Raw genomic sequence first — 27,884 nt, 5'->3', positions numbered from 1 at the left:
GAGCCCTTTCCTGATTATATTATGTTCAAAAATGGGTATGTATGTGAAAAATGGGTTAAATCGGGTCAATACTTCTCTTAGCCCTATATACCTAAAATATAGATTTTCGAACATCCGGCTGACTTTATACCACATATATCGGCTAATATGTGAGTTATCTTAAAAAAAGCGGGTGTGTTTTTCTAATAACGGTGCATCTGTGAGTCTAAAATGCCTTAAATCGGGTGAAGACTGGTCCTAGCCCCCTTATAACTAATATCACGATTTTCAAACATCCGGTTGACTGTACCCCTCATATATTATATATTGGTGATGGTATGTGAGGTAACTTAATGAAACACAAAGAATGTCTTATTCTGTAAATAATATGTAGTAATGCCAAAAATAGATAAAATCGGGTCAATACTACCCCTATCTCTAATGGCTTGATACCGTATATATTGGACCATAAGTAAGATATCTTAGCAAAATTAACTGAACATATAATATTGGATATAATATAATTTAATGCCGAAAATACATATGTGAAATTGGTCCACAAATTACTAAAACTACTAGCTTAAGAACTTATGAACTTAGCTCTTCCTAGCACGCAGACTTCGTTTTATAGAACGTTACCAACTGCTTTTGTCATTAATATTATTTGTTAATATGCTTTTGTTGCACTTAATACTGTTATATATACACACATATTTATATATGGGGAGTACAGCGTTGCAATCGGAATTAAAGCTCTTAATTTGACAATTTGGTATTCGTTCCCCAGAGCGCATTCTAAACTAGATAAGCGGAAATGTTTCTTTCATATGCAAAACATATCAAAGTCTCGACACATTTTAGTCTTCATTGCATTAGTTTTATAATTTTTTTTCAAATGTGCATGCAATGTTTACTTATATTCATATTATTCTATAAGAAACCTGTCGAAGTAATTATTATCGCAATTAAAGTTTTACAATCGTATGAATACGGTAATTAGCATAAAATATTTCGCACATGATTGCCAATAGACCGATTTACAGAAAAGCGGTTGGAACACCTCAAAAATGCATCGAGGAGTGAGCTAAAGCGACCGTCCATTTTGAACTTCTCATGCTAAATATCATATATAAAAAAAAAAATGTATTATATATATTCAGGGTTGCAAATATTGCACTAAAAATATAATCGAATTAACATTTTATTTAAATATGATTAGATGCGGGATAAAAAAATTAAAATAATAAAAATAATCTTGAAATAATAAAAGTTAAAAACAAAAATTTTAATCCCACATACCGGATTACAAAATAAGAAGAATTTTTAATCCCAAAAGCCGAACTAAAAATGTATTTTTAATTTTTTAATCTCAACTACCGGATTGAAAAATAAAAAAGAAAATTTTAATCTCAAGCATATAATTAAAAATTAATAAAAGAATTTGTTTTAGGATTTAAAATATTCAACCATTTCTTTCCTTTTTTTGTTTTAGTTTATTTCTTGGTTTAAGAAGTATTAATAGTTGAGGTTGACATGAAAAAAAAGGGTTTACAAATGTATAGTACCTGATACTAAAAAGTAATATATAATCTTAATAAATTTTAGATTATTCAAATCAACATGATTGGAATAGGCCTTTGTTTTTAACTCTCCAAATAAAAAGTCAGAAATGCGAACTAATTTAAAAGTTTACTGTCCGATTTGCGTCAAATTCCACACTCCAGAAGTCAACCACTTTCTGAAAATGGAAAAAAACTATTGAGAGATATTCAAAGTCAGCTTTACCCAGACGTCACCTCAACACATTGGCTGCCATGTCACACGTTTTCGTGCCACGACTTTCTTTTCTTTTTCGAACACGACATGAATTTGACAATGTTTTCTGGATACGCTGATATCTGCAAAAAAATTGGTCCAATTTTCAAGGCTCTATGATGATTTCTGCAGTTTTTTGATAAAAACTATGAGGATAATATGAAGAATATGACATCCGGTGATAGATTTCGCCAAAGTGCTTAGAATTAGAACTTGTTACAAATTCAAAAAAGGAATTAAAAAAAGAAATAGTAAGGAAAAACTAAGTTCGAGTGTAAATGAATATTTTATACTCTCGCAATTGTACTTAATACGCTTTCGTGAATGAGAGAGTGAACTACGTTATTCGCAGCATTCCCAGAAACTTACATTACGTGAAGCAAAGATGAATGATAAAGTCTTTAAACCTCAACATTATATGAATAACAAGCCATGACTCCATAGACGTTAAATTTGTGTATCTTTCTTAAACAGCAAGTAGTTTAACGGCACTTAACGAATGTAAATATATGTACTCGTTTTACTCTCTACATTTGCGTTGGAAATTTTGTCTTTTGCATTCTTTATCAGTCAAATACGAACGTGGGTTCATATCGGTTGATAAAGAAAACAAGTCGAACTCATGTTCAATGCATTTAACTGTATTTTAATTTCAAAATTCAACAAGTTAGTCCACAAATCATTTGAAAAATATTTATTCAATTTATAACATTTTCCGAACATTTGCAACGAAGGCGATTAGTGCATACATACCACACTACTGACCGTACCCAAATATATGCATGTGTGTTTGCATCCATTTGGTAGTGAGTGTTTGCCGGTAATATTGAGATCAAGAAAAAGCGACACAAAATCCCACACATGGTCACCCCAATGCTCCACATTGCCACACACTCGCACGAACTCACGACTTTTATTGAAGATGTGGGCATTTTCGCGATTGCATTCATGCCTTCATACCGTACAGGTACATATGTACCGAGTACCGTGTAGGTAATTATTGTCGGTATATATATGTGCATGCATATGTGTGTACATGATGTCTTACAAGCCGCTTGGCGATCGCAATCGATGTCTCAGCGGTTGTTAACATTCTTGTAAATTATGTTGAATTACTGGACTGGCGCGCATTGTCAGCAGCTCGTATCAAAAACACACATTGCACACGCTCATATGCTGCGCTATGCTGTGCCATGTCGCCAGTGTGCGCCGGTAAGTGCCCAGGGGCCTCGGGCCTTACGCGTAGCTCACCACTGCATAAGCTCGAAAGGCCATGAGCCACCGTGCTCACCGCAAGAAATAAAGTGCTTGCAATTAAAATTACCAACCTTAAGTAAACCGCTGTTTAAGGGCTTTCGCCCTACCTGCGCCCTGCCTCCTTCCTTCTGCCTTCCGTGGCCGTTTTTGTGCGATGCTGCATGCCCTTACACGTTTGTTCACATCACTTTTGATTCACTTTTTACTTTATTTCATTTCATATCATTTGTGTGCTTTTCGTTTTTCTTCGTTTTTGTGTTTTTGTTGCGCCTCACTTAAGCAAACTGCAGGCCCAGCGTATCTGCCCGCGCTACCAAGCTCAGTTACTGCGGCCACTGCCGTATTATTGACCGTATTCATTATGTTTTTTAACCTGTCATTAAGTAGCCTCGGGTATGGCTCTTCCTTTTTTCACCGTTCTATCACTACTTCCTCGCTGTTTACCCCTGTACGCTTCCTCATTGCACTCTTTTTTGTCGCTGGAGCTGTTGATGGCAGCGTGTTACCGCTGCATATTGCTTTTTATGCCCTTGTGTTTTTTTTTTATTCGCTATCATTATACATGTATGATCGTCTCGGCTGTTTCTCATTGTAATTGTGCAAAGTGGTAGTAAAGTAATAATTGGTTTAAGGTTTAATGCCAAATTCCGTTTGCTAGCCACTGTATTCATATGTACATATGTATGTATGTCAGTACGGTTTGTGGGTTCGATTACAAAGGGCTCCCTTTTGCAGCACTTTCTATACTGTGAATGCGGTCGAGCAGACAATTGTTCCACTCTATGGTCAATTCTGCCAAAGAAGGGTTCATTCATATGTAGGAGACAAAAGAGTAGACCAAACTCAAGACAGAGGTTCCTAGTAAAGGAAATTATAAGTATCAAATGTATGTCAAAAGCAAAATGCAGTTCGACTCATTCGTCATCTTTACAAAATATTTTTAACAAATAATTCCTTATACATATTTCAAAAATATTCTTTAGCGACGGATGTGGCCAAACAGTTCGTGAGCTAATTTCTTTCCACCAACTCGATCAACTCGCAGTTTATACCTTGGAGCCGATGTTGGAGCTTCGAGAACAGGAAACATTTATTTAGACAATTAAATTTTCAATTTAGATCTGTTTATATGAGCGCAATTCTCAAAAAATGCTGAAAGCCTCTGCAAATGGGTGATTCTGTTATTTGTTTTATATGTACTCAGTTCGCTATGCTATTTCATGATAAATCTACTTACTTTGGAACAACGTTTGCAAATCGTGATTAATAATGCAAATGCAAATAATGCATAATGCAAAATAATGGTTCGGTTCGGGCGACGCATCGTGTTGTGTCCAATATTCGGTTTGACATAATCGCCCAGCAGAGTCAATAATTCGAGCTACTATGGATCGGTTTCGCACTACGTTTACTCTAGTGGATAATGCGCCTCCTCAGAGACGTGGTACAGTGCGCACCTAAGACGCTATTGCTGCTGTGGAGCAGAGTATCGAAAAGAATCGAATGAGCCCATCCGCCATAGTTCGCAACAATTGGAGCTGCGCCTGTCCACGGACTTTGCGGTCTTACAAATCCACCTCGCAACCACCAAGTGCGTCGCATGTTCGGCGAAAGAGCTCAAAACGAGTTGGCCACCGCTCCCGATTTTCGCAAGAAAATTTTGTTCGGCCATTAAGCGCACTTTTGGTTGAATTCGTACGTTTATACACAAAATTTTCGCATTTGGGGTGATGATAATCAACAAGGCATTGTTGTGACGCCGTTACATCCCCAAAAAGTCACTGTTTCTTGTACTCTATGGGCAGAGGGGATTTCGAGATCGGTCGCTGCAAAAGGTATTTAAAAATTGGACCTCTCGGCTGAATTTGTTTCAAGGCAACCACAGCAGCCACTTACCCGAAATCCTTTTTGAAACATAGAGGCAAATCCGTTTTTTTATTACAAAGCAAAATTCTTGCCATAACAATAAATTATATGCGTTTTATTTCTTCTAGAAAATTATATGTCTAAGAAAACATGAATCGATATAAGACGAGCTAGGCGTGTAATGATATCAATATTAAGAAACTTCTCGAAAGCACAGAAAAATAAATGACTCGAACACTCAAAAATTCGAATTGTTTTTATAAATACAGCTTGATTAAATGTCTAATCTAATAACAATATTCATGAAGGCTCGTGGTACGTTCAATTTGAGAGGTAATCCTCTAAGGTTCCGCCATTTTCATTACAAGCTCTATAATAGTTGATTCTCCTAAATTCCCTTTTTCTTCAAAGTAGCAGTTTTGTCACCAGATCAGAAATTCATCTTCCTGTTCCCATTACAAAACCTTTTTTTTAACGACAATCACTGTTTGATTGCACAATCGAGCCAAATGGCCGACGCATTGACGATTAGCTGCTTCTCTATCACACTATCAATTCACAAATACTCTCAGGCCAGCAGACCAACGCAGCAAATTATAACAGCATAATCACTATGCAGCGTGACCGTCATGCCCTCAAAGTTTTTGTCAAACCTGGTCGAGCAGTTTTTCATTGCTACCTTTATTGTCGATGACGAGACAATAGCAACCCTCCCGAACCCCATGATCATTGCCGATTACGAAGGGAGCAGACGAATTGCTTGACTGACCAGCGTTATGGTATTCGTCTGTCATTGTCTCTGACTGTTGCGAAAAGTGTTCCTGCTTTTCACTTATTTACCGTTATTCACCTTTTTGCCGTGTTTACTGCAATTCAGCGCTCTTGCCACCCACCCCCTTTACGCGCCAGTCGCAGGTTTAGCACGAATTGCATGTCATAACCTTCATTCATCATACGTTTACTCGCTTTTTCTACAATATTGTTTTTTCTGCTTTTTGCGCGTCATATCGCTGCTTGTTGATCGTTAGTTGCCGGCGTCGCGGACGTCAACGTTGACACGGACGTGAATGCGAATGCAAACCCTGTCATCATTAGTGGCGTTTTTATGCTCATATCCGTTCTTCTCACTTCACAGATTTCACCGCCCTGCCGGCCATTGTTGTAGCCCACATTCTTACCTACGATATTTACAACAAAAGCTCGCTTAATATTTAATTGTTCATCGCCACAATTCAACTAGAACTCAACTCACATGCGCTGACAAATTCACAAATTCAATGAATGGAAACCAAAACGAAAACAAACATGAAAACACAACAAATAATGGAAAATATATGCTTGTTGCCCTGTGTATATATATGCGTTGTGCAATATATTAAATAAACAAATGGGAAATAAATAAATTGAGAAACAATGAGGCGGAGCGCGTAAGCGTGAAATTGAAATTAAACCTTCGACGCTGATGAAGTGCGCATACCGGGCACATGGCTGGAAACTTCTGGATAATGAGGTTCAATTGTTCTTTGGCGGAGCGGAAGTCAACGGATGTGCTGGTATTGAGCATACCTATCAACGCTTGGATCATCATTTAAGAGTTTTCCTCTCTTAAGGGGACAAAAATCCAGGAACCGAGTAAGGTTAGGTGTGGAACACCGGCGACACTCTCATGGATCGGCTTTAGTTTAGCGTCCCACGATTTCAGGGTTAAGAGGGGTATGGTTGGGTAGAGGAGAATCTCCAGATCACGAATATATTATTGCCGCCGGAAACTTATAGTTTTCGAGATATTTGCATTTTAAATTGAAAATTTCACAAATTTTATTTTACAATTTCTCAATTTATGGTTAACTTTTCTTTTATATTCACCACTTTTCTTTTATATTCAACACTTCACTACAATGTTTATTATTTATATTAAATATTTAAATATTTGCTTTAAATAAGCATTTTATTTTTACACAATTTTCGTTATATGAACAATAACAAATGGGTTCCACACAAGGTGTCACATAAAACAAATAAATGTCATCAATTTCTTTAATAATATGGAAGGAAGCCACGATATTCAGGTTAATTAAGTTGAAGAAAAGTGAAATATAAAAATATTTTGTTGTTTCTGTGGTTGCAATGTGAACCAAAATGCTGCCGTTTCAACATAAAGAAGCTTTAATTTTATTTTTATCACTTTCCCGTGGCATTTTTCAATTCTTAATTTTTAACTACCAGCTGGTGAAGCGGAGAAATATTACATAATATGACATACAACAATTAAGGGGTGCACACAAGTGTCGTATTTTTTAAGCTATTGAAATACGACTTAAGACGAAGCCTGTGAATTGTCTAAATATAAAAGCCTCTAATAAGCGGACCAGAAACTCTTATTTGAGGTCGACGAAGATCAATAATTAAATTAAAGTTAGAGTAAATAAACCGGACATCCAAAATCTATATACGAATAATATGAGTACCTTAACGCAGATGAAACATTATCAATATCAGGAGACAATAATATTGACATTGTCGTTAACGGAAATGTTATTGAGGAATTGTCTGACAGAAAAACCGAAGACCTAAATAAGGTATGTCTCCAGGATGCGGATCAAATTAAATCATGTTCTGTAGCACTAGATTAACTTCGCCGCATTAAAAAATTCATTACTGACGACTTTACTGGATTACAGACGTTTCAGAAAAAAAAATCCTGAAAACTGTTTTATAAAAAAGAATGAAGGATAGTTGCGGCAACTACGGTAAAAGAATTTTTGAAAACTCAAGCATAAATAAATATGAATATATACACACAAATTTTTTGTAATAAGAATGAAATATAGAAAATAAATTTCCAATAAATCTAATTTATTTAAAAAGAAGTGTGTGTATATATTTTAGTAAAATTTTTATTCGTCCACTCCTATAAGCGGAGACCCCCCATAAGCAGACAAATATGTGGAACCGCCAATGTCCGGCTGTGGGAGGTTTCACTGTATATACTGTATATATGTACATATATAATTTTTTTAAGTGTAATAAATTACTCAAAGCCAAAATTTGACTTCATGAGAATTTAGATAACGTTTAAATAGATTGTTAATTTCATTGGAATAACTTTTCGTGCATACACACCATCATATGTATCCACCGATGTAGGTAATTTGGACCCAATATATGGTAAATGTTCTCAAAAAAACATTGCTCCATTAAATACCATATACATAACTAAAAGCTTCGAATTTCATATAAAAGTATTCACACACAAACACTCCCATATCACATACACATATATACCTATTCAACTCCATGAGGCCATTAAGCAAACAAATAGAGAACTAGAAGCAGACGCATCGAATGGTCACATAAACCCAAAGGGCACTTCAAATTTCACGGCGATGATTGAATGGACATCGAAACCAGAAATTCAACAATTTAATTGCGGTGATCATAACGCGTTTACAAGCATTAAATTAAGTCATATTTAAATGACATTGCGCCGTCTTTCCGAGTGCCAGCTGCTTGAAATTGAGGCGTTCAGCTAGTAGTGATCATTAAATACGGATTAAGAGAGGCTCACATAATTTACGCGATCGCCGCTGACGAGTGTTTCATATACCAATTAAGCACGACACTCGCGGCAGCGCATCGCTAACGCCGTCCGTCCGCGCAATCGACCAGTCAACTAGCTGACAGTACGCGTGCCCGCGCGCACGCAAAGTGGCAAGCAGCTAGAAATCTTAACGTGCAAGTGGAGTGGCTAATATTAATAAAAAAATATGACTATTATCTGGCGAATTGAAGTGCGCAGACGCGTTTTCGCGAGTTCTCCTTCACGGGCCAGTGCACTTTGAAGGGGGATGCCACTCACACACACACATCTATGCGTGTGTCATTAACGGTGAGCTTCAGTCTTCAAATATAATTTTAATGCGTGTTATAACAATCAACAACAACACCGAAAACAATCACATAATTCTGCTGCACATTACAACTCTACAACACTGAGGAATAACAACAATAACAGAGTCTATTACAGTCGTACACGCTCACGGAACATGTGCCAATAATAGCAGGTAAAAATCCCACGACCAACAATTACCGTCAATCGCCATACACACATAAGTATACACATACAGATGTAGCTAGATGAGGCTGTGGACTCAAAGCCTTGGAAGAATGCGCACGGCTTTGCAGCGTCCGGCGCACCGCAGCGCAAATTGTTGTCCTCAGCTGCACGCGTATCCGAAATCACGGTGAGTCTGCGCTTAAGACCACTACTGACCACAACAACAACCAACTAACTATCACCACTGACAATTGCGCTCATGAACGGCACGCAAGCGTTTAGGTTGCTGTTACGGCTCAATGAGCGCTGGTCGCCCGCTGGTGTGGGGTGTATCCCGATGTCGGTTGCATTGGTCGGTAATTACTAACTAGCGCAACCGCACATGGAAGCCGAACTGACTGGGGCGATCGCGCCTGTTTTGTTGTCTAATAGCGGACATGCCAACATAAAAATCCGTATATTTAAGTAACAAAGCACAACAAAGTGGCACGGCTGTGGAAGCCGGATTCATGTTTGTGTGTGTGTGAGCGCCGTTGTATCTTTATGGATCATGGAAAGTATGCGCGGTGTTTATGCCTTAAATCTATGTTTTTATTAGATACTTTTATCTCGCATTCAGCTGCCGCTGCAAAACAAACGACGAGTGAAAGATTTCGAATGGGAAATGGAGTACTCTCGAAAGTGAAGCGTATTTTAAGTATTAAGAAGAAAAACGTGGGGTATGATGCTGGCTCAATGGAAACACATGAATATAGAGTTAAAAAGTTAAGGAATTTTTATTTTTCGAAGTAATTTCAAACTTGGTTAGATGGCAATCCCCATTTGCAGAAAATTTATGTTTTGAAAAAGGAGAAAATTCTGTTATACAAGTTATTCAACATAAATCCCTCTTTTTCCCTCGGTTTGCTACCCTTTTATGAGTGTTGTGGTATTTGTTTTACCACCGATACATTAATAAATATGGAGCTTTTTTATCACTAAATTGTATATACAAGTATGCCATTATTGTATTAATGCCGTTATTAGTCAGACATTTAGCGCACTCTTAGTAGTTTTGGGGAGAAGTATTGCTGTGAGGGTGGGGGTAAATAACTACTTATCCATATAGATTAGTTTGTGGCAGGATCTCTCTCTATTATCAGTCAATATCTCACTTGGCCACGGAGATAACACTGTCAATATAAAGGTCAACCAATCTGATTGTGATAATATTTCGAAAACTGGTACCGAATTCAGCTTTAGTATTCGAGCATCATGGAGGCCGCGGCCCCAAAGTTAAGTAGTTTTCGTATATCTTACGCTTCGAAGTAAACAAAATCATCTATGTCCATTCGAAAATATACATATATTCTCTATGTTTGTGTCTATAATTCTGAATTTGTGAATAAATTAAAGCTAATCAAAATAACTATATAATAACCACCGTAGTGGAAAATTAGACCAACAAAATTCAACTTAATTTCCGTATTTGATTTGCTTATACACTATTAACATTTAAATATAGGGTTTTCTTTTAGACGTGTGGTTTTCACTGAGGCAATACTTCTTTCTGAGTTGGTGTTTTTGACAGCAGTCTCTTGATTTCTACTCAGTTTTGTTTGTCTTTTCATAAGGAGCAAATCTACTTCGGAATAATGTTTAAATATCGTGCAAATTTATTATCAAAATAATGGTTCGGTTCGCGCGACGCGAATTCTCAAATTTTATTCAGCGACGAAAATCACTTTTGGTTGAATGAGTACGTTAATAAACAAAATTGTCTCATTTGTAGTGATAACAATTGCATCCTCAAAGGCTAAAACAAGACGGCGCTACATGCCATAAAGCCATCGAAACAATTAATTTATTGATGGCGTTGTGGGCCTGTGGCGTGGCCTCCAAGATCGTCCGATTTAACGCCGCTGGACTATTTCTGTGGCGTTATGTGAAGTCGCTTTGATACGCAGGTAATCCCAAGACGATTGATGCCTTGAAAGAAAATATTCGGCGTGTTATTTCTGACATACGGATTATTAGAGGAATCAAAGTAGTATTTCGAAACACATAAAAAGCAGCAATACAATAAAACATATAAACAAAGTGCTTTAAAGTAAAACACCCGGAATATTGTGAAATTTTTCACATTTGCATTCGTGTAGTGGAATGGGTTCTTCACATGAATAATATGATAGCTTTAATGTGATTATTCAGAACGCTCGTAACGGTAAATTAGATAGCTTGCCTTATTTTATGTAAAATCGTCTGATTCAAATGTATTTTCTGTTCTACAAAAGAAGACTTGTTTGATATCTCCCGTTTGTGAAATTTAAGCTAGCATCCACCTTAAAGCGATATTTTATTTAAGCTGTTAAATGGGTTTAAAAATGTATCAATGTTTCCAAAGTACTCAATTGGTGTGCCTTTTCGCGCGGTGCACTCCGTCGGCGGCAAAATGAAGGAAGTCCGTTGCAGCACTTTATCATTCCACTAAAAATGTTTAACTTCTAAAATCCATTATTACGTTTGTTGGTTGCTTGTTTGTTTGGCGGTTACACTTTTGTTTGCTTTATAATTGCAATAACACTCGCAGCTGAGCGTCCGAATGTTGGAATTCGGCGCATCGATCGCTTCGCCTTACAAAACATTAGTAAACCAATCGTTTTTACGGCTATTCGTTATCGACGACGACGTCGATTCCCGTGCTAGGCTGCACTGATCGGCTTTAAATTGTGACTACAAGCATTTTCATTTGAATCACATGCTTTTTCTGTCGTTGCAACAATAACGGCAACGACAACATGCCAAAGCGGCTTGCAATAGCAACCAGCGGTGTGATAAATATCACTGGCTACAAATCGCCAAATGGTTGGCAACAAAAATACGGTCAACAACAAAAACAACAATAAAAACGTAACCAACGCATTACCGCCGTGCAGCCAGTAACTGTGGCAGTGTGGAAGCAACAGCTGTAGCTTCGTTGTTCATTGCTTCATTTCTTCGTGTTTCTTCGAACGGCTTGTTTGCGAATAAATGATCATATTGCACAGAAATAGTTGAACAAAAGACGAGACCACGAAATCCCAGTGGAAAAGTGAAGCTGCCTAGAAAGGAAAATTCCAACAAGAAACGTCGATACGTGGCGGCGCGATGGAAACACACACATACATACATATATACTTACATAAATTCATAAGTTTGTGTTGTGTGAACTTTCGAGGAATGCTGTGTGTGTGTATCTGAAAAGGCTGGTGTCTTCAAAGGCGTTTAGCTCCAAGCTGCCACTTTTTGCTCGGTTCCAACTACTCTGTAAGGTTAGTACGAATAAATATGCGCATAACTTACCGATTTCGGTTGCAACAGCAATAACAAAAGCAACAGTAACAGCAACGTCAACAGAAATACTCCAACTTGGTGTAAATCGGTTTTTATGCATTTCTGTTCGTGCATTTTAAAGGAATCACTCATTTATGCGGATCAGATAAATTGTAGGCCGCTCACTTAAAGCCCGAAATGTGGCATTTAGTCCGACCGCGGTATTGCTGCTGAGTTATTGTTTACGACTTTGGAATGATTGAAGCTTTTCCTAGTGCTCGTTTAGTGGCTGTATATGAAGGCACACTAAGGTGGGTCGAAAACTTATGGGAATTTCCTTATAGAAAAGTTGCCTTTATATTTTCTTTCTACCTACATATACATATTTTAGTTTTAAGAAGAGCTTGCTTCTAAGAATTGGCGTTCTTAACGAATTCGGTGGCAGAACCCAATTTTTTTGCCGCAAAATATTGTTGCAGGACACCGGGCCTCTTTGAAAACTCTTAGCCCGAGTGAAATTGTCACCGATCTCCCCTTCATTCCTACACTGTTTTTTCAATTCTGTTGAGTTTCCTAATACTTTTTGAAAAACTGTGTTAAAATCAAAATTGACCAACTATTAAACCTGTAAACACTTAGTCCCTAGATCCAGTCATGAATTCAGTTTATCCTCGCCATCCTCATAAAAAAATGCCAGCCCAGCCCTGTTCATTATAATTATAAGACTTGTTTTTATTTGAGGAAAGTTGAAAGATCTTCGATACAAAATATGGACTCTTACTTTGCCTATATGTTCTTATTAATATCAGGATGAATTTATGGATTTTTCTTCTATTCTTTTTTATGTTACTGAAATATAAGTCGTTTTCTAAATCTTCTAACACGCCATTTCAAGAGAAAGAGGTATTATGTATAAACAAACTTCTTAGGGAAGCTTTTCGAGGTACTTCAGATCGAGGCGCAAGTTAGTCAACTAAAAATAAATAATTTTACACCACCCTAATTTTAGTCCAACTCTAGAGAAATATATGTGTAAGTATGTATGAATTTTTAAAATACAATATATTGCAGGTATTTTACTTACTTTCCCACACCAATTGCGCTTCCTGACAACAGAGTATATGTGCATATACGGTACTTACAAACGTGTAAGTTCATATAGTTAAAGCAGCACCGATACCGCCAGACCAAAAACGTAGCCTACTCTGTTACTAACAGAATAGCTGTTCCACTCCTATTCGACCGAAGGTGACCTAAACTAAAAGCTTGAATTTTTCTAAAAGTGAATTAATATATAAATTTATTTTGTTCACTTGATCAATGTATAATTTCTGAGTTCCAGAGACTCGTCAAATATATGCATATTTATTTCCACAGATAACATCTTTTGGAAGATTTCGATCTTGCGATATTCTTAAGTTTGAAAGCAATGATCGCTTCAAGACATAATACTTATTGCAGTTTCAATATGGATACACGTGCTAGATATAAATCATATGCTACCAATAAACAAAGTACATTGACTTTCTGTAATTCGAGTAATAAGTGCTTTCCGAACCATTGTTGGAAAGCGGATAATGGATCAAAATATAAAAAATTCAAATATCATAAAAACAAGAGCAAATTCACTATTTTTATACTCTCGCAACCTGTTGCTACAGAGTATAATAGTTTTATTCACCTAACGGTTGTTTGTATCACCTAAAACTAATCGAGTTAGACATAGGCTTATATATATATAAATGAGGATGAAGAGACGAGTTGAAATCCTGGTGACTGTCTGTCCGTCCTTCCGTCCGTCCGTCTGTGCAAGCTGTAACTTGAGTAAAAATTGAGATATCTTTATGAAACTTGGTACACAAGTTTCTTGGTACCGTAAGACGGTTGGTATTGCAGATAGGCGTAATGGAACCACTGCCACGCCCACAAAACGCTATTGATCAAAAACAAATAAATTGCCATAACTAATCTCCACAAAAAGATACAAGACTGTTATTTGGTATACATGATCACATTAGGAAGGGGCATCCGCAGTTTGAGTCTTTTTTAAATAGTGGGGGTGATCTCGCCCCCTTATAGGTTTAATGCGCATAAACCCCTCCTAAACCGCTAAAGCTATAATATACCTAAATCGTCAAGCGATTTGCGAAAACCCTACCCAGATTGATAAACGCTTTAAAGGAAATTAAAAAACTCAACCTTACGGCAGAAACTCATCGAGACGTTGATTTTGAAATACAATATATAAAGAAATTTGAGTGGGTTTAGTGGATACCATATGATTTAAAATCCTTCAGTCATTCAATGAAAGAAACTTGGTTCTTTAAGAGAGCAATGCCGCCCTCGATGCTGGAGTTAGAAATAAAGAAAGCTTTCTTGTGGATTTGCAATTTTTGCATTTAATGAATGCAAAATTGTTGCATCTAATTTAGAGAATATCGGGACGGTTTTACCAACATGAAGAAATGGATGAAAATTTCAATAAAGAAATTGAAAACAAAAGAAACAATTTCTGCGTCATATGTGACATGACAGCGTTATCTGCGGAATGAAGAGAAAATTCACCCTTTTAACGACTTTAACGAATCATTTCTATTGGCCATGATATGAAAGACGATGAACGCAACGCAGATGTAAAAAATGTTTCAAATAAGTATTCCGTTAATGTTACTGATAAGTTCTCCAAAGAACCTATTCACCTCAGACAAAAATTGTCATCGACCATGCTTGTCACAGGGTAGGATTTCAGGACTAGCTGCAATGTGCCTAGAGATAGCCAATAAGTTAGATTTCCAGACTACTACCGACGCATTCACTGCCGCCAAAGCTCGAAAAGCTTACTTCTAAGTTCCAAATAATTGAAGATTGGAGAATTTTAAACTGCATGTTTAAAAACTTAATCATAAAGTCCACAGATTTCAAAAGAACCGTTTTTCGGCAGGTTGGCTCACCTATATACCCCCTTAACATAGATTTAGAGAGTATACAAAGTACCGTATAACTTCTGACATCATGACGATAGTCTAACGAATGAAACACGATAAATAGTTTGAACCAACGAAAAATTGCCTTGTAGAACTATTTTCGACATTAAGGTAGAGTTTATGAGTCACTCACGGTGACCATATTTTTACGAACAATTCAATAACATTCAATTTGTTGTCTCAACTCTCTTACGGAAGGTCACGTCCACATTGCATCGCGGATATTTGCTTAACGAGTAAAAGTACGTAAATAACGAACTACATATTCGTAAGCTACAAAACAACAAAGCAAAGACGCATATATAGTTCTTAGGAGCTCATTATGGACATATCTCATCCGTGTACAAGCACCATTCTATAAGCTGCAAACGCTGCTGCTCCTCATCCTCATTACCCGCCCATGCATAGCACCAGCCGTAACCACAGGAACCACCAATGAGCTTTCGATTCGCCCCGATATCAAGCAATTGCATGCGATCACTGGGCGACTGCAGCTGCGCCAAGTTGCCAATATTGCTGATTTTCAGTTGTTCCAACTATGTATTATTAATGTATGGTTATCATTGTTGTTTTTATTGTACGTGGCATAGCAATTTTACGATCATTGTTAGTGCGGCCGCCACAGAGAAGAAAAGAAAGATGAATTGTGCATCCAACGAAGACATTTCCTGATAGCAACAATAACAATAAAGCGAATAAACTGCGAGAACAAACAGCGCATGCTCCCATTGTAAGGCAGCAAGCAACGGCTGCTTGTGCCACAGCTTGAAGGCACCGTGTCTTGAACAGTTGCTCTGCATTCCATGCAATCTTTTCGGCAGTTGCTCCGGCTACCAAATGTCTTAAATATCCAAGTGACTAGTTGGACGGCTGCCTGACGAGTTGACGAACAGTTGGACGACATTCGCCAACATTTGGACACGACAAGACGCCAACTGCCGTGTACCGCATCTAGCGGGTAGGCTGAATAGTGGAGCAGTGAATTTATAAAAGAAATGAATAAATAAAACAACATTAGTTGAGGACCTTTCTCTGTCTGCGCTATTTTTATAACAGCACGTTGCCTAGTTAGTGCTACCCACTGACTCTGACTCTGGTAGAACTGTTCCTTTTACCTTAGCCGCTACAGCCAAATTCGTTCGGCCTCGTTATTGTCATTGTTACAAACAATAGATACTTTTTGCTGGCGCTTTTCTAGTAATTCTATGTTTCTGTAATATTTAGTTTTCATTCGTCATGCATCTTCTCCTTAAATTCTTCCCTGTCCTTAAAGCGAAAACAAAGGTTTTTTCATAAATACATATTTGTGCTGTTTAAAATGCAACTTGCTCCCCATTATAAATATTTCCATCATCACCAACGGTTTTAACGTCCAACGCCATCGGTCGTAGACGGTGCTGTCGCCTTCGCGCGTCATCGCGGCTGCTGTCGTGACCGCTCTCGCCAGTGATCTTGATCGCTATTTCAATGCTGCCTATGTCTGTGCCCTTGCAGCTAATGTCAGCCGTGTGTCAGCCTTGGGCGCGGAATTCTCAGCGCAAGGAGTTCGGCTAAGTGTGGTAATTACACCAATTCTTTTTCACAAACCATATTTAATTTTTTTTATTTCACTTACAGCTGAATTTTATAAGCGTTGTATAAGAAATTCTGGGCACACAAAAATAATGAATACCGCATACTAACTTAGATTATAAGCAGTATTGAAAACACCTAGCTGAGGTGGAAGACATTAGTAAATTTAAATCAGTCTCTTTTATGACTTCAAGGTCAAGTGTATTTAGTAATATGAGAAGTATGAACTTGAAAAACTGAATGAACGTATTTTCAAAGAGTATAAGTTGTACAAAAGTGGGTTAGAGAGATGATAGTCAACACTAAAGGAAAATAAAATCAAACTCACATTAATCATTTTTAAGAAAGCTAGTTTTGACTAAGTGACAAGTGTATATCCAGCTTTTTTTTTAAGTTTGATAGAGATCAAAATATAGTGCTACCAAGTTTTACAGAGGCTACATTTACTCGTGCTACTTTTTTATCATGGAACAACTTTTTCCTCTTTGAAATGCAATTATTGGCGATTGCTCCTTCGCTAGATGATTAGCTGAGCTTCATCTGACAAATAGAACGAGCTACAAGTCTCAAGTAATGGTAATCTTCATGGTAGGCTTTTTAACGTAAGAACTATACGAGGAAGTTTAACAGCGCTTGTTGATTGCAATTGATATAAGGAACTACTTTTAAAGTCACAATTGCTAAAATAGGTATAAAAAAACTCGAAGGGTGACAAAAGCTTTATGACAAGGTCGACTGGAAGGCTTAAAATATTATTAATTCCGATTAATCTTCTAGTTTTCTTACAGACCCAAACGCACTTGAGAAGAGTTTTTCCTAGCTGGCGGTTTAAATATAATGCCATTTAATTATTTCCGCCGAACTACGCCTATCCCGTTTTTCAGTTCTCACCCATCGATCTAATTGACATAATGGCTCATTGTGGAATTGTCATGCAGATGCCATATTGAATGGCTTTGGCGGGCAATTAGATAGTGAAATACCTGCACGAAGGATTGTAAGCGAGTGTAGTTCGACGAAAGGTACACACGTAGAACTTGTGCCTTGTGCTCTGGTAAACTGGCATTCACCAGCCGTCAGCTCGCCAGATCGTCGGAAGGCATTCGGGCACTCACGCGACAAATGCAATGAACAGATGAATAGCTAAATCGACAGGCTGACAGGCGCACAAACTGACGCGCGTCGCAAACAAACACGCAAACAATATGATGGATGACTGCAGGTTCGTCCAACTATCTGAAGCTCGCAGAGGCATCAATACTAGATAAATTCAAGCCCTTCCCGCCGCGTATTTGTTTACCTTTTCAGCTGCGCGCTAAGTGCGGCTTCGTTGGCGCAATTGTAGGCTGTGAGGCTGCCTTATTCGCTATTGAATGGCAGTCGGCCGGTTGGTCGGTCGGTTGTTGCGATAAAGCGATGGATGAATGGCAAGTTTTTGATGTGGTAATGGTGGAAAATTGATTTTTCGTTGGAAATAGAAATTTACTTAAATTATTGCTTGTTGGCCAGCTTAATTGGATATTTTAATGAGGTTTTACCTTTTTTTATGTTTCATTTTTATTCGCTCAACATTTTGGGACCTGAGTCACTGAGGCTTGTCTAATGTCGGATGTACAGACATAACAGATAGGCAGCAAGTGAGTGATGTAAATGGCGCGACAGTGGGGGTGGACGTGATTGCAGCAACGCCATTGACAAAGCAACAAACGACAATCGCGCCGAGTTTCAGTTCCAGTCGCCGAAACGGTTTTCGGTGTTTGGGCGTTAAAAATGCGCATTTTTGTTGTAGTTATATTTAGTTGTTGTTTTCTTTTTTGTTTTTAGTTTGTTAATTTTACATTTTATGTTAACAAATATTATGGAAATTCATGGGCTCATAAACATGTTGCCGAACACAAATTTTCTTACAAGCTGATGATTTGCTAAAAACGTAATAAATCAAACTCAATTGATTTTGACGACAACGCATACGATGTACTGTTATTTAATATGCAAATTAGTGTTTGCTGTCAACTTTAACATTGCAAATAAATGAACGCGATTAAATTACCTCATTAGCATCGCACCAAAGACATTGTTTTATAAGCGAAATGTAAATCAAGAGACAAAAATACAGTTATTTTTGTTATCATGTAAGATGTGTGCTTTGTTTTTTAGAAAGTTTTAATGTTACGCATACTTGAAAGCAAAAACGTATGATTTTCCATATCTGTCTCACTTTTAATCTACAGAACTCCGCAAGCATCTTAGAAAGCGAAGGAAAAGTATTTCGAATCACTTCGAGTTAATACAGAAGCAGCAATTTGCTTGGACAATCTGTCAGCAATTTTTATCCTATGATCGCCATTAATAACTACAAGACATCACTAGTATCTGGGTTCTTAAACATAGGAAGATGAAGCTGAGACTATACTTGTACAATTTAAAGAAGTTCACTTGCAAGTTAAACGGCTAGAACAAACACGCACAACCACAGCCAACATTTTGCACTACTCACAAGCGAATAAAACTAAACTGATTCAAATAATAACAAAGAATAAGTATTTTGGTAAATGCACTTGATGTTCTTTCCTTGTGTTACCCATAAACTCCTATAAATGGATTACCAAATCCTCATAGATCGACGAAGTGTTTTGAGCTTATCACAAATTTGCCAAGGCGGTTAATATCAATCCCAGCCACTTCCTTATGTTCGCCGAAGGTGTGTGTTCCGAGATATTGAAATCTCAGTCGGACAAAAGCCGGGCAATAGAGAAGAAAGTGGCAAGATGATTCCACCTCGCCTTCCTCCATACAGTTTTGGCAAAGAGCGTCCCTCTGGGCCAGAAGCATCTCGCAGCCGCACAAGTTCTGGGGTTTAACCAGCACTTACTGAGCTCATTGGAGGTCCATAGAGGAGGCTAGAACGCAAGAAATCATCGCAAAACCGACCCGCTTCCTATCAAATAAAGTTGGGGTAAGGATGCACAATCTAGCAAGCTCGTCGGCCTTGCAGTTTCCAGCGATTCTGCTGCGATTGGGTACCCACACAAATCTAAAATGGAAGAAGTTTGAAGCTATTGCTCATGAGGTCATGCACTCTTTCACTAGTTTTGAGCGCACAGTCAGCGAACTCAAAGCCAATATAGCCGCTCGGCTATCGGAGTGAATACACATCTCTCTGAAGGAAGCTGCACTTCGGAGCAGTACATCTATCTATTGCTACCTTTTTGGTACTCAAACAGACTGGTACGATTGAAAAAAATTTGTCGAAAATTATATGTAACAGTAAATCTATTATTTTAGGAAGTAAGGAACTAATTGTTCAGATAATAAACAAACTTTGAATATTTAATTAGAAATAGGAAAGATAGTTCAATTAAGTAAGAGAGAATTTAATTTATAATTGTTATATTTGTACTAGAAGATTACTATAAGGGAGTAAACCTTACTTAAATAAATACAAACGGCTTATCTTCCCTTGACATTTTGATAGTAGTGTGACGTTTTAGCCATTCACAATAGCAAAAGTGATCTAAACTGCGTAAAAAAACTTGGTAGCATTAAAAAAAATTATACTTCCTTGTGTCGAATTTTATTTTTATTGTGGTTTCTACATCTAAATATTCCACCAAGAAACCAAATTAATTTCTTTTTTCATATTTGTTCGATTAGGCAGTGTATACCTTTTGATCAATTCTTTAATTAAATATTGAAAATGAAATTCTCAAACTGTATATTAGATTGTTCAAACTAAAGTTTTCTGCAGTAAATTATATATTTTTCAATAATTCGCTCATTTGACTCATTGTCGTGTTCGTTTCGCCAAAACTTTGAAACTGGTAAAACTGGTCTAAGTCAAATAGCATGCGATTTTGTCACTTTAATGCGGTATCTACAAATTAACTGGCATTGAATTCTGCGGTACACCTTCGCCTTCTCATGCAAATATTTTGACCAGAGAGCAGAGCTTAGGCTTAATGATCAGCTAAGTGGCGCATTGAAGACAAGGCTTAATACACATAAGTATATATTTTATGACACAGAATGTCCTTGTAACAGATTTCATTAGAACTCAACATTCTTACCGAAAAGTCGATAATCAAGCAATCAATTTAGTGTAAGTAATACCTTTGCTAAATTAAACAGCTTAAATTGTATGAGTGCAACTTCAATTTTCGCGCACACTGAGCCAATGAGCTAATGACCTTGGTGTACTCCGCGATCGCTTAAATCTTGACTTCGCACACGCACATATAACATCTGGTGTGCTAAGTATATATAGTACATAGGCAAATGTCTACTTTGAATGTCACTCACCTTATTTCCATGATCCAAAGCAGAAATATAAAGAGCTTGTTACGATTTTTCCACATTTCTTCGCAGCGTTTTTGTGTATGCGTCTGGCAATCGCATTGTATCACTACACATACGAGTATATACAACAACAATCACGGCACTAACGCACTTCGAGCTCACTCAATTCATGGGCGCACACACATACATATGTTTGCACTTTTTGAACAAAATATTTGCTTATGTAAAATAAAATATATTTGTATGTACTCAAGATTTTCCTATTATTATTTTAAGTATATACTCGTGTGTTGATCGCATTTCCCGGCGAATGTGAGTTTGCTAAACGCTTCGAATTTCACAGTTTGGCGTTTAGGTGTCGAATGGTGGCGTTAAGCTGGGCATTCGGACGCTAATTGGATGGGCTGGCCCACTGCTGTTGAGTTGATTGCTCGCACAAGGAAATGTTGCTTGTTCGCTGGTTGTTAATGTTATTGTTGTTGCAAAGATTGTTGGTAAAATTGGAAGTTGTTAGAATTCACACCAAGCGCATGGATAGCAAGCAATGCGAGCAAGATTCGTGCGTTAAATTCGCAGTAACAACACAAGAATACAAAAAAACAAAAAACAATAACAACAAAAAGTGCGTGTTCGTAGTTAGCCACGTCCGGTAAGGAGCTAGATTTGTTGGTGCTTATATTTGTACATTATTTTTTTGGTTTTTATTTTTGCACCTGCAGCTTCGAAATCTCAGTTCACTATCGACGAGCTTCGCTTGCACTGTAACACGTAAGCAATACTAGATATTTATGTGGAAGCGTTTAAGTGCTGGCTTTTAGTTGGAAATTGCACGCATGTGTCTTCTTACAAATTGTTTATGTGCTCATATTAAATGTGTTTTGATATATGCTTGTTTGTATGTATTTTGACTATGTGTTGTAGGTATGTGCAAATTTTGCTGCAAATTGTTAATATTTTTAATGACACAACATTAGCTATAAATATATATATAATATTTTCAAGGAAGCAGTATTTTGTTTAATTATTTTTCCTGCACGAGGCTTACGAACTCAAGCTACTTCTTATTGCTTTCAAAAAATATTATGATAACAAAAAAAAAATAAATGAAACAAAAAAAAAATTTTAATTATACCTTTATTTATTGTTTTATTGCTTCTGCATACAATACTTGGAAACGATATTATTTTCTAAGAGCTAGGCGTCTTCTCATAACCAAAAGTTGTTTCAGAAACATAACAGAAAAACAAGAAAAAAAGTATATGTATTTTTTTAAGGGTCTCAGCCGTTTTTTGGTATTCGAATAAATCTTATTTAAAAATGTGATGTTTAATAATGGAATAGCATTTATGTAATAGAAAATAAATATTGAATTGAATGACTAATATTCAACAGCGATTGAAATTACTTATTCGGGTATACCAAATATGTTAGAAAAACATATTACGATACTTTTTTTCCGTTACTTTTTTTTTGGAGTGATTTTGACATAAATGCATTGCTGCGTGACGTCGTGAACGAAAGCAGGGGAAGATTTTGTTTACAATTACTATGAAAGTTTGATAATTCAACATCATAATGCATTCGAAATTTTTGACCCTCTTGTTAATTGCATTCGATTTTCCACAATGAATTACCATTTTCTAAATATTACTCAGTCGATTCAGAAATGCGCTCTTGTCTATTTCAGTTCTCTATAATTTTGTAAATTAAGATTAATATAATATTCCATGAAATACACTTACAATGTACGTTAGCTTTAAATTCGAAATTCACTTTAAGCTTAATCTGTCAATCTATTTTTGTTTTTGCATTCCCTTCCGGCTGGAAGGAAGGGATATTGTTCAATAGAAGCTAGATGCGAAAACCCTTAATGCAAATTTTATCAGCAGTTAAGCCATAAATATTGAAGAATGTGATATCAATACCATTTCACGAGACGTCTTTCAATATGTTATTAAAACGATTCTTTTGGTCTTTTGACCATATGTAGCAGCTCACTAAGATTAAACCTGATCAACAGGTTTGCAACTGGCTTGGAGATGTTGACTCTTATCTGTCTCAGTTTCTTTCTGGACATAGCATATTCTAATAAAACTATTTTCACAAATGTCACATTTATTGATTTGGTAAGACGTCAAAGTAGTTTTTGAAGTTGTGTTAACCAGCTCTGTAATCTAATAACGTTATAACAGCGGAGGTTAAGCTATGTGTATTAAAATCAAAAATAGAAAGGTTAGTAATATATGTCTTCGACACCCGGTTTCTCTGCTCGCTTCTGCTCTCTTGTCAAAAAAATTGCTTGTAAATGCAACAACAAAGTTGTTGAGCTGAATTTGTACAAGATAGTAGGCGGATACCTTATTAAAGTGGGAGCAATTTTTTTTTTTGGCATATTTTAACAAATAACAAATGAAAATAAAAATCCCTTTTTTTATATTTTGTGAGCTTAATGCTTAAGATCATTAATAGAAAAATGATAAAAGGTTACTGAAACGTTTTTTAATGCGAAAAGAAGAATTTATTCCCTAAAAAAAATCATAACACCATTGCTCTTGCTTCAGAAGACATGTTAGCGCAAGGTTACACCACAAGGGCTGCCCGTTCGTTTGAGAATCTGGTATAGTTTGTTCGATTTGTTATTCTCCAAGGATTGGCGAAGGCAGCTATTATGTTATGCATGTAGTTAATAGTGATAATTTTTTCATAGTCAGCACACATGTATTTTATTAATATATTTTATATATGCTTCGTTCGAAGACGAGTGTCAATAGAACACACAACTCTGGTATGTATTTAACGACACTAACAACACATTATACACTACACTATACACATTTTGTATTGTATTACTCATGTTTATGTCATTGTATATGTCATGTTTTCGTTGAGGTCGGAAAAATAGTTCAGTTTTAATTTTTAAATCACAAATCTGTTACTATTTCAGCGAGCATTCTCTTGCAACTCGCTTATTAGTTGTCGGGGCTAATATCATATTTTTTACAGATAATAACAGTTTAATCCATAATACTTAATTTTTATTTTTACTGACGCTTTATTTAACGGTAATAACATGTTTTTAATTTCTTAATCGGTGTTATTAGGAATATGGATCTAATGGTCGTAAAAATCTAAATTTAATTGCTCATATCATGTCATACAATAGTATTCTTTGACAGTACAAATCATATATGTATATATGTATGTACGTAAGCTGCCCGTTTCATTCGTTATGCAAATGCTGCTACAAATTCACACGTTAATTTGGGAGTAGCCCGCTTTGTCGAGCACGCAACTCGCTTACATTGGCTAACAACATTTCACAAATCATGTGGCATGCCACAAACTGGCCGCAAGGTATATGTGTCAATTCGAGTGGGGCCAACTATGCATAAAGTTATTAAGTCATTATGCTAACTAAGATTGAGGCTGCGCAGACAAGCTAGCAAATGAATGCGGCCAAACAATCCCGAACACACAGGTATCTGCATATGAATGTGATGTGTTGTTGTTGTTGTTGCGCACTACAGCGAGTCGACACGACGGCCCGCTGAGCACCGGCAGACGCTTTGTACGCCGGGATTAGCATAAATCATTTGGTCTATTTTTCAGCAGCGCGCTGAGTGATGTTCAGCACTCCCAGCGAACAGATGCGTGCATATATGGAGTTATGGATGGTATGCGTTTTTAAGCCTTCTGTTAGGTGGCAGCGCCACATAACGGCTCGTTCCATCTCAATTTCGACTAGCTTGCAATAGCTAACTCGATTAGTTGTGAACTCATTTGACGGGGTTTTTTATTTGGTTATTTATTCAATTCACTTCTTCAAAATCGCGTTCACGCTTCTTCAGCAACAACAAAACATACATAACTAATATTGAAAATAATAATAATAAAAAAGAGTTGTTGTGTTGCTGTGGCCACTCAGCGCGGCAATCATCATCAAGTTCAGGCTATTTGTTGCTGGCCAACTCAGCAATCGCTGCGACTTCTAACTGAGCTCCGCGCAACTCAGTCATTCGGCGCATTCATCTCCAGCGCTCATATATAATATAACATATTTATATATATTCATACAAACACATGCATCTTCTTTTTATGCCTTGATTTATTTAATTTATTTATTGTGTTATATTCGCTACGTTTCCCATTTTATTCATATTCCGCGCGTTCAGTGAGCGTTTTTGTTATTTTAGTTTTGCTTTTGCTTTTTTTTTAAATAAAAGCCCCTACTATGCGCTGTGCCAGCTCACCGATGGCGTGTTTGTCAAGCCGTCAGCGGCGGCAGCGCGAGGATTGATGCAAACCCATAAAATGCACAGCAGGTGAAAACAGCTTACCACCAAAATATTCTAATGTGCCGAGATAAATTATCCAATCACATTGTTAAGCTGACGCGGTAGCGCGGACATTATATGTATTTGACTGCTGAAGCAGCGCCGAACGCTTAATGTTTAATCGCCGAAAAGCGATTGTGCTGCTGTTTGGCGGCTTTGTCACAAGCCGCGGGTCAACACTTCAGCCTCATAAAACAGTTTGAGCCGCTGACGAGTACCACCTAAAACATCCTAAGTGCTGCGGCCAATGTGATAAAATTGTCACGCACTGCACGCCACACTCAATTAAAAACCTTTTTAAGGATTTCGCACCAGCGGGATGCCACTCACTTATTCACAAAATATCAGTAGCAAGAATATGTGGTATCACTGCTGAAGCTCATCATGAAATTATTTACGTGAGACACACAGAAGAACAGAATACTTTATTTGACGAGCGTTCGATGAATGCGAATCATCCGCGTCTACAAGCACACGTATAGTTTGCCGAAACACTTCAGAAACACCTCTAAACAGTTCGAATGTTGTGCGGGAACTAGCAACTGAGATCGAGTGTTTTGGTCAGCAGGCAAAGCAGTTGGTTCGAATGTCGGCTGTGCGTGTGTGATTGCGCGCAACTTGGGCTCGAACGCGCGCTTAGAGTTCAAGTTCGAGTCATGCGCAGCGCACGAACTCACCTGTGATCGCTCTATGCGCATGAGTGTAAGTGGATGTGTGCAGTTGTTGGCAGTGGGATGCGATAGTGCGCTTAGTTAGCGATAGTTGCTGGCGTGTTTCAGTCAAGTGCGGATTTTGAATGAATTCTAATTGGCTACAGCTGTTTTTTTTTGCTTTTTAGGCTGTGAAACCAACTTTGATGACTATGGTGCGGCGTAATTAATTGATGAGCAAGTATTACTGAATCGTCGATGTGCTTCATCATTCCAGACAGCAAATCGGAAATACTCGTAATTAAGTCAAAACATATGATGGTGCATTTGATTCCATTAAATATTTACGTATTCATAGAGGATAGTGCAAATGGAGGATAATTCTAGTCGGAGAGAGACATTTGTACATTGTTCCTTCAATAATACAACATGTTTCTTCCATATCTGTTATCTGAACTCTTCTAAACAATTATGTTAATTTGATAGAAATCTTACAATTTAATGGAGATACCTGCCTACCTGATACATATTTCGGTTCACTATATGGAATGATATCACTCATTTGAAACTTATATTGATAAGGGGGAACATTTTTCGTAAGGTAATAAGGTTACGCTAGGTGTGCAACGATTTGATTTGTTTGGAATAAACTGCCCAATGATCCTTCAGCCCTTTTGAGGCACCTTAAATCTTAAAGATACACAACACAGTTGTAAAAGCTTTTTAACCCTTTTGCTATATATTTTTAAGATCTTTATTAGCATCATTATATTTATATATGCCCAAGGCTGTTCACAATGTTTTGTAGCAGTCCAAGTTAGATCCTTCATGTTATCGAATTCTAATTTGCCCTTCGTAACTGTATTTTGGCATTTCTCACTATATTTTTACATGATTTACTCTAATACCGATATAAACAAAAGGAGTCTAAAGAAACCCAGATCAAAATAATGGTGGAGCTCACATCATCATCCCATACAATTTCACTCAAATGATGTCTAATATGATCTCATGTTACGTAACTTCAAAAAACTCAACCCAACTCAAAGCAACTCATATCGCCTAGTAGGAAAGGTTTTGTTTAAATTATGTAAGAGTTTAAGAAATATATTGGGGATAAATTTCGTCAAATATGCGAATATTTTGACATATATGAATTGAAATTTAAAACTGTTAACCCATTAAAGAATTAAATTCCAGATTTGAATTTTCGACTTAATTGCCAAACATCAAGAAACACTTGAAAAAGTCATGCGAAGACATTTCTATATTTACTTAATATTTGCACTTTAGTTATTTAAAGTAAATTTCAAGACCCCTGTAAATAGACTATACGAAGTGTGTTCAAAAAATAAAGGGAATTTTCGTTTTTTGAAAAAAAAAATTAATTCATCCGTCTACATTAATGATATCGTTTTTAAAACAGTCCCCGTTCGATATTATGCAGTTTTGCGAGCGTTTCTTCCAATCATCGAAACACTTCTCAAACTCTCTTTATTTTTGGAAAAGTAACGAGTCACACGGAGCCATATCTGGCGAATATGAAGGCTGGGGCATCGTTACAGTATTGGTTTTGGCCGAGAATTCACTAAGAAGTAATAAAGTGTGCGCTTTGAACAAACGAAAATCGCTGAACTCATAAAAACACGTCTTAATATTACATATTAAAAATAATCACATATTAAAAATAATTTGACAGTAGGACTCTCCAAAACCGCGAAATTTTAAATTTTATTATTCTCCGTTATTTTGTGAAAACACCTCGTATGATGAATGAAATACC

General features: G+C 36.9%; 1 protein-coding gene across 4 annotated transcripts in view; it reads right to left on the bottom strand.

Annotated features, from left to right (window-relative positions):
- Wnt2 (Wnt oncogene analog 2) overlaps positions 1-25,976 on the bottom strand; it is a 35,958-nt gene extending 9,982 nt beyond the window's left edge. The window contains exons 1-2 of one of the 4 annotated variants that reach the window (XM_070108156.1): positions 25,782-25,976; positions 21,121-22,054 (exon numbers count right to left, since the gene is read on the bottom strand). Coding sequence is in view for 1 of the 4 variants with exons in the window: in XM_070108155.1 (XP_069964256.1) it covers positions 13,350-13,423 (74 nt within the window). In the remaining 3 variants the exon portion in view is untranslated. The other 3 variants (XM_070108157.1, XM_070108158.1, XM_070108155.1) reach the window with 3 other exon arrangements.
- Positions 25,977-27,884: the final 1,908 nt, after the last annotated feature.

This window comes from Bactrocera oleae, chromosome 4 (assembly GCF_042242935.1).
Source record: "Bactrocera oleae isolate idBacOlea1 chromosome 4, idBacOlea1, whole genome shotgun sequence".
Lineage (NCBI taxonomy): Eukaryota > Metazoa > Arthropoda > Insecta > Diptera > Tephritidae > Bactrocera > Bactrocera oleae.
Note: the sequence above shows the minus strand (reverse complement) of the source record. Positions and strands in the feature narration are given on the sequence as shown.